The sequence below is a fragment of the Triturus cristatus genome, chromosome 6, assembly GCF_964204655.1.
Source record: "Triturus cristatus chromosome 6, aTriCri1.1, whole genome shotgun sequence".
Classification (NCBI taxonomy): domain Eukaryota; kingdom Metazoa; phylum Chordata; class Amphibia; order Caudata; family Salamandridae; genus Triturus; species Triturus cristatus.
The window spans coordinates 216,576,980-216,592,128 of record NC_140589.1 but is presented as its reverse complement, the minus strand read 5'-3'; the positions used below and the strand labels follow the sequence as shown (position 1 = coordinate 216,592,128).

The window sequence follows — 15,149 nt, the reverse complement described above, 5'->3', positions numbered from 1 at the left end:
CAGAGCAGGCTTAATGAGGAGAAATATTTTAATTTCCCCTCGTTTTTAGCTCTTTCCATAAAAAGAGGAGAATGCCTCTCGGGATTGTTTTTGTGCAGGAAGGTGTGAGTTCTTCACAGTCATTTACATTTTACATATGCATCAGTTATACAAGATTATTCTGCACATTTCACCCTTTTGAATAATGGTAATTTTGTTTCTGAATAAGTCCTATTTTACCATGCTGTTCCATTTTAGCTAATCCTGGCCTAGTACTTGAATTTAGAAGTAAGCCAATAGTAATAGAAGGGTAAGTTACAGTTAAATCTTTGTGAATATATGGGGCCTTTGTGCTTTTGTTCTCTGCATTACCTGCCGCATATGCTCTGCTTAACAGAACAAGCATGTTTGTACAGTTGCTACATCTTTCAATTTGGCAAATAAACTGCCTGTATTCAAATGTCCGTGTATACCACAGAAAGTGCAGACGTTGGGTATAGGAGTAAAGCAAAAGCACTTCCCATAACATATTAGAGGCTCATGTTTTCTATCGTCAGAGTGAAGAGCAGATTATATTTCAAATGATTTGAAGCATGAATTTACTAACAGTTGATATGGAAATGTTTATTGACGACAATAACAGTGGTGATGGGGTAATAGTTCCCCTAATCCCCACATTCCATATTTTTAATACCAAGTACTATACCCTACGATTAAATGCAAATTGGTGTACTACATTGGTTTTTAAATCACTATTTTTGCAGGCCCCCCACTTAAATGATTAGAAGTGCCTCCTGTCTTAAGGTGTAGGCCCGCTCTCTATCAAACCGTTTTTTTAGAGAGCGAGGGCTGCCTATGTTGAAGCATGACACCTGTTGAGGTATGAGGACAGCCCTTCACAATCTTTGACATGCCCAACACTCCTATCAAGTAGTGTTATTGGGGACACGGTAATGTAATGTAAGTGACTACAACTTTAGGGTAGCTACAACTGTGTGTAAATGATATGGAAATGTTATCAGAGCAAGTAAATAATCAAGTATGAATGGATATTCATGCCGGACGATTCCTGTTATCTGTGCCTCTTCCTTCAGATCAAGAATATTAACAGACTTAGAAAGCTTAGTTGACATCCTTTATAAATAGGTATTTCCTGCTCTCATTGACACACATGTCACGTCTTTGCTAGCCAGAGCCACCTGCTAATACTTTGAAGTAAATTCCTACTATATGCAGGATGAGGATTGAGGAGGAGGATTGAGAAGGAATGTAAGCCTCTGGGCAATCTACGTCATACCTTCCTCCTAAACAGTTCTGCAACAGTTGTCTCGTTCAAACTTATAAAGCAAAAATAGATATCTGGAGCCAGGCAGAAGATGGGCCCTGATAGTTCAAATCAATTTAATGTTTGTTCAGAGTAACAGTTCTGGCTTAGGGTAGTGTTTTTACACTCAGAAGAGGTTAGGGCAGGCACACAGAGGGGAAGATTTATGTTTCCTGGCGCATCCCTGCAAATCAGCAGGGATGCGTCAGGAAAGATGCGTCACGCAAGTTTACCCTTGCGCCACCACAGATGCGCCGCATTTACAGTGCAGCGCATCGTGGCGCAAGGCTAAACAGATGCGTGACGCATCTGATGGCATAAGGGCGGCGCATTGCTGGGGTCGTGTCGCAAGCACGACGCAACTCCAGCAATGCTCAGGGGCTGCCAATACCTAACATGCTTCAAGCAGGCGCAGGGTTTTGACGCAGTAGCGTCGGAAAAGTGACTCAGTGAAATCTTGTAGATTTCTCTGCGTCACTTTTCCGAGGCTTTTTCTGACGGAACGCCCACTCTGCATACATTAAACCTGACGCAGGTTTAATGTAGCGCAGGGCTTTACAATGTGACGCATCTCCCTAGATGTGTCACGTTGTAAATAAGGCGCAACATGGCGCATGGTTTACGCCGCCACTGCGTCACAGAAGTGAGGCAATGGCGGCGTAAATGTCTCGCAAGGGGCTTGTAAATCTGCCCCAGAGTGTCCATTACTTTTTGTTTCTGTGATGAAGGGGACTCCTGGCTAGGTTTTCTCTGAAAGTAACATTACAATAATCTCTTGGAAGAGGACACTCAATATTACTCATACTCACTATTGTTTTATTCATTACCATTTTTTACTTTCAAGTGCCTTATTTTGTCCATTTACACATTTCGCAGTATGTGAAGTAGTATTACAGAATTACTTTTGACATCCTACAAAATGCTTTTCATTAACATGCGGGTGGAGACCTCTGCCTCTCCAATCTTTTATGTGCTGTGATTTTGGCTGTGGTGCCAAAGATATCCACATGCGTAGGTTTAAGGATTAAGTAGTAAATATAACAGGAGCAAGGGATCGAGCTTGAAAATGATGGAATACTTACTACTAAAGAGGAGGAGATTATGGACATTTAAGGAGTGGGTTAGGGAGCAACAAGCTACTATAATAAACCCATCCTCAAAAGAATAAGACCATTGTTATTCAAAACTGCCCTTTCAAAGTTACTACAGCTCTAAAGGTGACCAAATAGTAGTAAATGTAGCATTGGCTTGGAGTAGGTCGAGCACCACACACTCACAGTACACTTACGGGTTCCTGCAACCTACTCCTATATGGTTGGATAATGGTGACAGGCACTTAAAATAACACCCCAACGTAATTGTTAACCAAATTAAATAATTCAGAAGAAAATTAAGAAATGTGTTTTGTAATAGTTTCATTTAAAAATAACATTCATCTAAAAAAATTATTACCATAACTTTAAAACAAAACACAAAAAATGTAACTCGACTCAACTTTCCATTGCACAAAATATTTAATATTTAAAAAATATGGTGGGATTCTTTTTATTGCTATAAACATGCCTCAGGTCTGTCATTGCAGTTTTGCAGTGCAGATTTAAACTACCTATTTGACCTGGAAAATGGTACCTCTTACCAGACCTAAACCTTTCTTTTTTTACATATAAGTCACCCTAAAGGTAGGCACTAAATGACCATAGGGTTGGGTGGCCTATTTAAATAGAAGGGCGTGTTGCGATAACACCCCAACATACCAATTAGAGCCCCCGACACTGGCCCCACTGCATGCAATGCTCCAGGCCACATCATCGGTGCACGCAGTTTCCACACTTTATCATGTGATACATACACAGCAGGTGGTAGACCAGTGCCATTCCCGCATGCAATGGGACACTGAGCTAGGTAGTGAGGTATCAGATAAACAATGTACGTATTGCTGCCTACAAACGGTTACGGTTACGGTTACGGTCTCTTATATAGCGCACAGATGCCCCAGCCAAGGGGCGTCCCGGCGCTTAAAAAGGTTGCAGTACTACAACACTCTGTACAGCCAGGGGGACACAGTCGGAAAACTAAGCTACATAGGGAAACAGGTGCGTTTTAATAGCCTTCCTAAACTTAAAAAGTTCATCAATTTCGCGGATGTTAGGGGGGAGTGTGTTCCAAAGTCTAGCAGCTAGTACCCGGAAAGACCATCCCCCAGCTCTAGAAAGCCTAAACCGTGGAACCACCACAAGATTTTGGCCTGAAGATCTTAAGGAGCGCACAGGCACATAAGGTACCAGAAGATTGGCAAGAATCGGAGGTGAGGCCCACTTGAGAATCTTGAAGGAAAGACACAGAGCCTTAAAAGAAATCCTCTGTGCTATCGGTAGCCAATGCAAGGAACGGCTAGTACTTTCCGCAGAGCAGGACGTCGGTAAACCTACCAGTGCCCTGCTGCGGCGTTCTGAATACATTGCATCCGAACAATCTCAGCCTGATTGGCCCCCAACAGGAGCGAGCTGGCATAATCAAGCCGAGATAAAATGGACGCCTGTATGACTAGCTGTCTAGTTGGAGCGTCAAAAAATGGCAGGATAGGCCTCAGCCCACGTAAGATGCCGAAGCAAGTAGCCGCCACTTTTTTAGTGTGGGTGCTGAAACCTAGAACTGGGTCCAGCCAGACCCCCACATTTTTTACCTCTGAAACTGGGGTAGGGGTAACACCCAGTTCAGGAGGCCACCACATGTCACCCCAAAGATCTGCCTGCTTACCAACGATCATAACCTCCGTTTTTTTAGCCTTTAACTGGAGACAGTTGGTATTCATCCAGCCAGCTACCTCCAACAGACTATCCCGGAATCTGGGGGCATCCACGTCGGCATCTCCGTTGAGTACAACCGCCAGCTGCGTGTCGTCAGCATAGGAGACCATAGTTATGCCCCACTGTTTGACGACCGCAGCTAGCGGTCTCACATAGAGATTAAATAATGTGGGACTCAACGCCGATCCCTGAGGAACCCCCAGATCCAGTGGGTAGGACTTGGACTCAAACGGTGGGGTTGACACCTTAAACGATCGTTCAGTCAGGAACGAGCGGAACCAATCGAGAGCAGTGTCCGTAACACCAGCCTCCCATAGCCTCTGAAGAAGGATCCCATGCGAAACCGTATCAAACGCGGCACTAAGATCAAGTAATATCAGTGCCGCAGTCTGACCAGCATCGAGAACGGGGCGGAGATGTTCTGTCATTGAGAGCAAAGCTGTCTCAATGCTATGACCAGCACGGAAGCCATTCTGGGAAGAATCCAGAATGCCATTCTCAGCAAGATGTTCAGACAGCACCCCGTTCACATGGGACTCAACAAGCTTCGCGACCCAGGGGAGGAGGGAAATCGGACGATAGCTCTCCAGTTTTAAAGGATCCAGCGTAGATTTTTTCAAAATCGGTGTTACAACGGCTTGTTTCCATTTAGTTGGAACAACACCTGAAGCAAGAGACAGATTTATAAGGTGACACACTGGGGGGAGACAGATAGCAGCAGAATCTCTGAACTGAGCTGGCTTCATAGGATCCCTAAGAGAGCCAGATTTTATCCTACCAACCAGCTTCAGAAAGGTCTCCATCGACAGACTAGGGAATGAGGCTAAAGACTCACCAACAGTCAATATGCGGCCAGGAAGTTCGGCTGCTACTCCTGTTGAAGGAAAGGTACGGTAAATAGCCTGAACCTTTTCAAGAAAGAAAGTGGCCAAGTCTTCACGACGAGCCACTGAGCAAGCTTCCGTCACAGTTGCTCTTGTAGCCGTCAGGTCCTTTAGGACCTTAAAAATTAATTTAGACGGATTACGGCTGGTTTTAAATTCCTGTGCGTAAAAAGCCGCACGTGCTCTACACACAGCTCTGTGATAGTATTTAACTTTAGCCAAATACAGACATTTTTTCCTAGGCTCGTAAGATTTTCGCCAATCTCTTTCTGCCTGTTTACAGGCTTTTTTTAACGGAACAGGTGTCAGCAAATAGTAGACTGCGTAGTCTACATTTTAAATTGTATAAATACAAACTGTGAGACAACGATAGGTGTGATAGATGCGGCATGGAAGGTGCCGACTTTCTCCATCTAGCATGGAGCTGCGCAAGTATGCAAGCATATTGGCGATACATTTTTAAAGCCTCAGAGCAGATGACAGCATTGTCAATTATAAAGACTCCCCTATTAGCGTTGCTAGGATATACGAAACTCATAGATAAGCCTTTTCGTAGATACGTTTCCCTGACGCTATTGATGGCCAAACGCACATTGCATGCAGATGGGGCGAGGAAGGGCACCGATATTTAAAGATTTGATCACTGATTTAATATATTGTCACAAACAACTGTCTAATTATGCAGATCTGCTCCCCATGACATCCCGTCCCAAAGATAAATGGGATCCTTTGAAAAACTATCCACTATCTCATCCGGTAGATACAGTGGCTGAAAGGGGATAGTTGGGGTTGTGGAGACAGTACTGTATTATAATTGCAAAAACTGTATTTATAGTGTGTACTACATAATGTTTGCCAGGATGCATGGGATTGGCTTACCAATTGTGCCATGATCAGATTTTACCCTGATACCCTAACATCAGTTTAGATCCCTGATGTATGCTGTAATTTGCAATGTGGATATCTAACAACATGTGGCACTTAATGAACGTTCCACGGTGTGGCTCTTCTCCTGTCCTATGTTTCAGGCTGAATATTACAAATGCAGTGATCTACAATGTACTGTACATGACACCTTTTAAAAAAATAAAAAAGGATGCACATAACTCCAGAAAATGCATGTATACGTCTGTAATGATTGCAAGTTACATGTTTGCTATTTCTTATGAAAAACCCAATAAATAAAAAATAGAATGGCGTGTTCTTAAGTATTACATATCCTGGCAGTAGAAAACGTCTACATTTGTTTTTCACTCATGTAAGGTCAATGTATCCTACTAAAAACAATGGTTTACCTTCACACATTCAATACGTTCTAAGTTTTGATTAGGAGCATCCAGGAATGTCAAGTGTGGACTCAAATGAATTGTAATTTAAAATCCTCATTATAGGTAAAGTCAGATTCTAGGTCACAATTCTGAGAATTCTACTTTTAGAAAGTTGCCAGTTTCTTGTTATAGCCATTTGCTGCCTGTTGCCATTGGCCTGGGTTACATGACTGTGAATGGCTCTGTTGTTGGGCTTTTTGTGTTCATCTCAAACAGTGAGACAAGAGGGAGAAGGTATTGACAGGATGGGCCAGCAGCCGGATGGCTGGGGATGGAGTTGTTCGCTGCCCCACTTACACTTTAAAGAGTTTGGCTCCAGCACATACCAAGGAGCCTGACACCAGTCTGTTCCACTCCTGGACCTGTGAAAGACTTCACAAAAATGATCTTGTTCCACAGAGAACTGTCCTACTGCTACTAGGGCGATACCATGCCGCTCAAGGCCTGCCTTGCTCCCCAGAGGCCTACCCTGCTGGTTGAAGGCCTGACTTGCTGTTTCAAGGATAACTGGACCATCCTCCTGACCCATGACCATCAGAAGTGACTTCAAGCGCTAGCTGGCTATCCTACTGTGTGCAGTACAGGAACATAACAAGCTCCAGAGACCTGGAACACTACTCCTGGCATCTGCTGGAGTGAGTCCTAACTCCCCAAGGGGTCCTGGACCCTTGGAAGTGGTGTTAGAGAAGCTGATCCTGCCTAACTCTAAAACTTGGAACATAGAAAGATTTTCACCTAAAATTACCAGACGAACTGACAGAAGACCAGGACCTGACTTCCACCGGACCCACCCAGCATGCATTGCCGGTCATCCTCACTTCGCATAGCTCCTGCTACACTCTTATCTGCAGCAGCAAATCGTATTCAGTGGGACCTCTCAGCGATAGGATCCAACCTCGTATATGCTTCTCCTACTACAGCTTGCGGCTTCATTCTGCTGCAGGATTTCCACTTCCACAAAGTTGTCTAAGTCTGAAAGAAAAAACCTTCACCGGTCTCGCTGGCTGCAGGCTCCTTAATGACAACGTCCTCGGCCTTGACATCTATCTTTTCCCGTCATCAACAACTTCGCCAAGGCTTCATCCATGGGCTCCCCAACGATGACGACATAGCCTGCTGATATACTCCACTGAACTCGTTTAGGACTTTTCATGTGTTGTGTTTTCACTTTGTTACTGTTTTGGGTATTGCATGCGTTCTTTAAACAGTACCTTTAAGTTAATACTGACTGCTTTGGTGCCAAGCTTCCAAAGGGTTAAGCACAGGTTAATTTAGTGACTTTTGTGGTTCACCCTGACAAGGATAGTGGGTGTTGCTTGAGCAGGGTTTTCACACCACTCAATCAATAAACCAGTTTCTTACAATACACATTTAATTGTCCTAGCTAAGGTGTCGTATCGTTCTATCTTATTAATAATATGTTTCAAATATTTTTAAAATTAACTTACATTTATAATATACATTAAAAAACTTTTTTTATTTTCCCCCAAAATTGGTAAACTTTATTACGTTTCCCTGTACTTTCCCATATATAGAACTCCACCAACGTGAGAAAAGTTACTATTAGTAACTTATTCATTTGCTAATTCTGTTCTAGCAGGCTCCACCCCTGGTGGAGCCAGGTAAGCCTACACCAAGGTGTAAATGTGTACTTGGAAATGATTGATAGCGGAAAAGTAGAAACTTACACAGATGCGCAGTTGGAAATATAGACATTAGTACATTTTACAAATGTGTATTGTTCAATATATTTTGTCACTGCAATACAGCCAAACAGCTGTTCGGCTGTATTGCAGTGACAACATATATTGAAGAATAAAAGAAGTCATTGGGATAAATATTCGTGAAGAATATTATTCTCAGACTTATTTTCTTAACACATTAAGGGCCTCATTTATGAAAAGTGACGCATCACTGCGTGAAAACAGTAATGCGTCACTTTTCATTGCGCCCTCCTTGCAACATGCTAATGCGTCATATTTACAGTATGATGCATCATGTCGCAAGGAGTTACAGATACGTCAGTATTTCTGACGTATCTGTAGGCGCAAAAATGACGCATTGCTGGAGTGTGTCACAAAAGTGGTGCAAACCCAGCAATGTGTCCTTTCACATAGGGCAAACCCCATTTGAAAGGGCCTGCGTCAGTCTGATGCCTGCTGTGAGGCAGGCGTAAGATATTGACGCAATGGCGTCCTATAAGTGACGCAATTAAATCTCATAGATTTCACTGGGTCACTTCTACGAGGCTTACTTGCGTGCGAACGTACCCCCTGCATACATTATCCCTGACGCAGGTATAATGTGGCACAGGGGTTTACAAAAGTGACGCATCTGCTTAGATGCATCACTTTGTAAATAGGATGCAACAGGGGGCATGTTTTACGCTGCCGTTGCGTCACAAAAAGTGATAAATGAATAAGGCCCTAAGTTTGTACTTACACTGGTTGGATAACACTAATTCCCAGTGTTCTGGGAATTCACGCCGGGCTGATTCAGGAAGCACGATTGACTTATGTTTTACACCCGTGTATAAATACCCTTGCAATAGGGCCCATAATAAAAATACAAAAATTCCCCACTATGGAAGAGGCTTGAAAAGGGCCAGCCTGCTGCTCCTTGTGACAGTTTTGAAAATAATAAGTATTTGCTTCCTTTCCAAAGTTAATTTACATGCAAGATATTGTGTTTTAAATTGGGCCCTACTTTTGTATACGTGACATATTTAGGGGTTTGGTATTTTTTCTGACTATTGAACTCCCATTTTGTTTCCATATAAAAAAAAACACAGAATCTCAATTATCTACTTGGTTGTTACATTTACTCTTGAACCATGACCTGAATTGGACTGGTTTGAAGTATATCTGATGCGCACTTATATTTTGTTTTGCAGCCACAGTAAAAGTAGGAGGTGTCACAAAAGTATCCCAACATGACACATTGACCCTTGTGTGTAGTAGTGATGTACCAATTTATGAAAGCATGACATGGCAAGTGGTGAGGAGGGACGGAGGTTCGCCTGACCTTCAGGCTTACCTCCAAAAGAAGAATACAACTCTCTCTATGCCAAATGTGCTCCAGTATTGGGAAGGTGAGTAGACACAGTTACAATTGTGATCTGCATTTTTGTGATGACTGTGGTCGTGATCATGTTTCAGTATGGTACACCGCTAGGCTTCAAAAGCTTACTTGTATCCAAATAAAAAAATATATTCATCCACTTCTGTTGTAATTTACCAGGCTCACAATATAGAGAAAAGTTTAATGTAGATTTCTCCTCACTGGGCATGAGGCATGTACGCAGACACCGAGCTCAGAGTCTTGCACCTTGCTACTCCGAACCAGAACTACTAGGTGAAGACAAATGGCCACAACTAGCAAGAAGTAATTCCACAATAAGATCTATGAGAGAGATTTGCACGAGGCGAATAAACTGAGAAAAAAAAAATCAGAAACACATGCTGCGGATTTCCTAGACCTGAATATCCTAGGATAAGTTAAAGATGTTTGATCGGCAGTCCCTCTGACCTAGGCATTGCGCACCGATTCGCTGATTCAAGAAGTCATTTGTACACGGAGATTCAATTCACATGCTGAATAACATGAGTGAAGACTATTCACAAACTTGCACTCGTAATCATTAACTCGTGCCCATATTACACCACAAGGGAGTAATTTGCTGCCTAAGGAAATACTTACCCAGGGCATTTTGGAACCCTCAACAAGTATATCTCTTTTCTGGCCTGTTCACTATCTGGAAATGGCCAGAAATCGCCAGAGGTTTACTTAGTAGTGGCTGGTGTCAAGAAAAAGTAGTGGGGCAGTGGGTGGGCGACAATAACAACATATAAAAATAAATAACTTACCTCCCACCAGCCACATCGTTGCTCTTCTGCTCCTCTGGCTCCACTGCAGCACAGGCTGAGGCTCCCAGACATCCCTACGACCAATCCAGACACTGCTCTCATGATACTGGCAGCATGAGAGAAGCCTCGCGATTGGCATGAGTGGGTTGGATTTGTGCTCCCACAGAGCATGGGAGCCTCTGCCTGCTGTCTTCAACCTGGAAATGCAGCACGGGTTGGAGACATCTCAGTGTGCAATGCCAGTTTGCCCATTCTAAGAGGGCCGGACAAACCCACATGCGCACTTGCAACAGTGCCCACCCATCCTGCTTCATGCATGTCATCATGATGGCCCGCGCCCAAGACTCAGCCCTGTGAAGAAAAATAAAATGATAATAAACCTGTTTTATTATCATTTTATTTTTCAAATATTGCATCTGCTGGCGGGGGGGATGAAGCTTCACCCGCCATAATGGAGGAGCCACTGCTGGATTTACTCCTGCCTTGGGTAGAAGTAATCTCTTTCCAAAGTGGGAATGGGACTAGAATCCAATCAGGAATTGGGGTGGATAAAGTGGAAGTAGTTTTTCCCTGTGACATAATATTTCTCTTCCATAATTGGCTCCTGAAAAAGAGCCACTGTTTAAAGTATCCAAGTTAGCTCTTAAAATCTGCGGGAAATTCAACAATTCATATATTTACACTCATGAAAAACAAGAAGTCAGCTGATGTTCTTTTGCAATTTTTTTAAAAACTCATGCTCTGAGCTGTAGATTAAATGTATGCTGTGTGACAAATGCAAATACATTTGTGGGTATTACATACATACCAATATATGTTTAACACATGTATATAAGCTGCATATTATAAGGATATGTGTTCTTGGTCCAAACAGAGGAACAGGGTTTACAGCAGAGTTCTTTTATATGGCCATTGTGACGGCCTTTGCTTGCAATATCCTTCACACTTATGGCACAGAGCATTTTATTTCTTATAATACACATTCACACATTATCATTCCCACAAGTCACTTACATCTTTCATGCCTTTCGCTTTCAAATTAAATAGACAGTATAGGGATTAAAAGTGGAATCTGGGACCTAACGGAGAGGCTCGGCGATCTGCGCCGCGACGTGGACGCCGTGGGGTCTCGAGTCCTGGAGGTGGAGGAGAAGGTGCAGGCCCTGGACGGCGCCTCTCTGGCCTCCCGGGCGGAGTGCGCTGAGCTTCGCGCTCAGTTGGTGCAGTCTACCCTGAAGCTGGAGGATCTGGAGAACCGTACCCAGAGGGAGAATATACGGGTGAGAGACCTGGAAGAGGGCGCGGAGGGTCCGGACCTGGAGGCGTTCATCATTGGCCTTTTCGGGGAGGTGGTGAACCGACCGGACCTGAAAATAAAGCTGGAGCGGGTACACAGGGTCGGACCACCGGCGCATGGAGAACGCAGGAGACCTCGGGACGTCCTGGCGAAGCTGCACGCCTTCCCGGTCAAGGAGGCCATCCTGGAAGCAGCTAGGAAGAAGAAGGAGGTCCAGTTCCAGGGCAACAGTTGTTCGCTATTCCAGGACTTGTCGCAGGCCACTCTCGCGCGGAGGCAACAGCTCCGCCCGGTGACTAGCAAGCTCAGGGAGGACAATGTGCGCTATCGCTGGACATACCCCTTCGGGCTCAGCTTTGAGCTGCAAAATAAGAGACACCACATCACGGAACTGAAGGAGGGGTTGCGTATTCTGGGCCTTCCCGATGAACCAGAGGAGGGCGGAGGCCCCGAGAAGTCCGGTACACTGGCAGTCGGATCACGGGAAGAGCAGTGGCGCAAGGCGCACCGCCAGCGAGGAGGGCCCAGTCGTGAGTAGAGGCGGCGTGGAGGTGCCACGGGATTCAACGGGAGGCTGGTTAGACGCGGCAGTGGGGGGCCCCCCGGACGGGCGGGGCTCGACTGCCCGCGCGGCGGCACCAGGCGATGATGCCAGGACTGCGACGAGGCCAGCGAGAGTGGCGGTTGTCTCCGCGGGAAAGCCGCGATTACATAGACACTGAGGTTTTTGTTTTTGTTCTGGAGCCCTATGTCTAGTACACATGATGTTGCGGCTCCGCCTGTTGCGGAGCACGCTGGTGAGGTTTGGAGTTCGATGGGGTTGGGTCTTGGTTACTTTCCCTGGAACTGCCCAAGGGATGTGGGGTTCCATGGCCGGGTTGGTTTGCTGGGGGGGGGGGGGGCGGGAGGGAGGGGGGGGATGGAGTTGGGGAGGGGGGACTGCGGCAGGATGCAACAGCGACACGGTAAAGGAGTTGGGAGGGGCGGCGAGGCAGGACAGGAGCGGGGGGGCACTTCGGTCTGGCACGAGTGGGTTCCGCGACACATGGAGGAGTGGGGGGCTTCTAATGCACAAATGCAGAGCGGGGCGGGGGATGGCCACTTAAGATGGTGACGTGGGCTACATGGAATGTGAAGGGCTTGAACGTGCCCCAGAAGAGACATCAGATCCTAAAATACATTGCAGACAGGCAGGTTAGGGTGGTCGCACTGCAGGAAACGCACCTTAAAAAGGAGGATGTGGGTCGGCTCAAACACAGGGCGTACCCGCAGATTTTTCATTCAGCAGCCAACACCAAACACAATGGGGTGGCGGTAATGTTCCACAGCTCCACGCCATTTCAGGTGGTGGACACCCACAGGGATAAGGAGGGGAGGTGGCTCATGCTCAAGGGGCGGTTGCGGGGCCAACTATGCACGATTGCGGTGGTGTATGCTCCGAACACAGGCCAGGCGGGGTTCACGGCGCGTATATTGGAGTCTCTAGGCGGGTTTGCGGAAGGCCCCGTGGTCCTGATGGGGGACTTTAATTGCGTGTGGGATGGACTCCTTGATGGCTCTCACACTGCGGGGGTCAGGACATCTGTGTTTCCCAAGCGTGTCAAGGAGCGCTTCGACTCCCTGGGCCTACGGGATGGGTGGCGGGCCCTACACGAGACGACGAAGGACTATACTTTCTATTCCCACGTTCACCGGACTTATACTCGTATAGACTACATTTTCCTAAGCCAAGCATTAGTGGGGAAGGCGACGGGGGCGCAGATTCTCCCCATTTCGGTCTCAGATCATGGGATGGTTCTCTTGGAGCTGAACTGGGGAGTGCAGGGACAGGGACGTGGTAGATGGTACTTCCCCGGGGCCCTCTTGAAAGACCAGGTACGGAGGGTGGAGCTGACGGAGGCCATAGAGGAGTACTTCCAGGGCAACCCACCAGCGGATACCTCATATCAAAATACGTGGGACGCATTCAAGGCTGTGCTGAGGGGTAAGTGCATCCAGCTGCAGGCGTCGCTGCGGAGACAGCAGGCGCTGGATCGGGAGACACTGGAGAAGGAGCTCCAGGAGTTAGAGGGTAGACATAAAGCTCGGCCCACTCGCGACTTACAGCGACGACTTACGGCGGTGCGGGGTAAATTGCGGGCAATTTACAGCGCCAGGGCGGAATACACCTTGCTGAGGCTTCAACGCACCGGGTACGAACAAGGGGACAAAGTAGGCTCGCAGTTGGCGCGTAAGCTTAGAGTCCAGCGTGCGAAATCATATGTGGGAGGCATTCGGGCGGGTCCGGCACGGGTCATGCACGAGGAAGCAGCAAAGACCAGAGCCTTTCGGGATTTTTATGGGGAGCTGTATAGGGGGGACTCGCTTGCGCAGGACCTCCAAAAGGCGTATCTTGATAGGGTGGACTGCCCCCAGCTTTCAGCGTCGGACAGGGAGCGGCTGGAAGAACCCATTTCGGGGGAGGAAGTGCGGAATGCTATCAAGCGGCTCAAGCTCTACAAGGCGCCGGGCCCGGACGGTTATACCGCACATTTCTATAAGCATTTTGTAGACGAACTAACCCCGCACCTGACGGCGCTGTTTCGGGCGGTGGCGAAGGAGGCCCGGGTCTCCCTGTCTATGGCGGAGGCGGTGATTACGGTGCTGCCGAAGCCGGGTAAGGATCCGCAGTTGTGCGCGTCCTATCGCCCCATAGCCCTCCTGAACCTGGACGCCAAGCTCTACTCCATGATCTTAGCTCGACGCTTGGATGACCTGCTGCCTCGATTGATACACCCGGATCAGTCAGGCTTCATTAAGGGGCGCCAGATGCACGACAATATACGGCGTACAATCCACATTATAGAAAAAACAACTCGGTTCAAGATTCCAGCGGTGCTGGTCGGATTAGACGCTGAAAAAGCGTTTGACCGCGTGGACTGGTCCTTCCTCTTCCTGACCCTGCGAAAATTTGGGTTCGGGGACGCCTTTATAGAGATGGTGCGTGCCAACTACTGCCATCCTTCCGCGAGAGTGGTGGTCAACGGGACTCCTTCCGAGCCCTTCCATTTGACTAGAGGTACCAGACAGGGGTGCCCGCTGTCCCCTCTGCTCTTCGCTCTCAGCATCAAGCCGCTTGCCATTCGGGTGAGAGAGAATGCGTCCATTCAAGGGATACGATTTGGCGGGGAGGATCACAAAATCTCCCTCTTCGCGGATGATGTCCTACTAACCCTGGGGGAGCCACGTATCTCTCTCCCCGCGGTGCGGGGGGAACTGCGGGACTTCGAGAAGGTGGCGGGCTTTAAGGTCAATATGTCCAAGTCCTATATACTCAATCTGACTCTCTCGAGAGCGGAGGTCGCCTCGCTGAAATCCGAGACGACGCTGTCCTGGGCGCAGCGCTCACTACAATATTTAGGGGTGCAGCTCACGCCGACGGTTTCGGGGCTATATGGAGCCAACTACACCACAGTTTTGCTGCACCTGCGGCAGGAGCTGCGTAGGTGGAAAACTTTGTATATATCCTGGTTGGGGCGCATCAACGCAGTGAAAATGATGGTGCTGCCTCAGGTCCTATACCTGTTTCAGGCCCTGCCGATCCCGCTAGAGAGAACATTTCTCCCGCGGTTGACGACGATGATCACTAAGTTCGTGTGGCAGAGGGGGAGGGCACGGCTCCCTT

At 47.1% G+C, this 15,149-nt stretch overlaps 1 protein-coding gene across 2 annotated transcripts in view; it reads left to right on the top strand.

Annotated features, from left to right (window-relative positions):
- The window catches only part of LOC146816669 (adhesion G protein-coupled receptor F5-like), a 675,219-nt gene that overhangs the window by 345,006 nt on the left and 315,064 nt on the right, over positions 1-15,149 (top strand). For both annotated transcript variants that reach the window (XM_085610569.1, XM_085610570.1), the window contains exon 11: positions 9,216-9,413. In XM_085610569.1, coding sequence (XP_085466695.1) covers positions 9,216-9,413 — 198 coding nt within the window. The remainder of the gene's footprint in view (positions 1-9,215; positions 9,414-15,149) is intronic.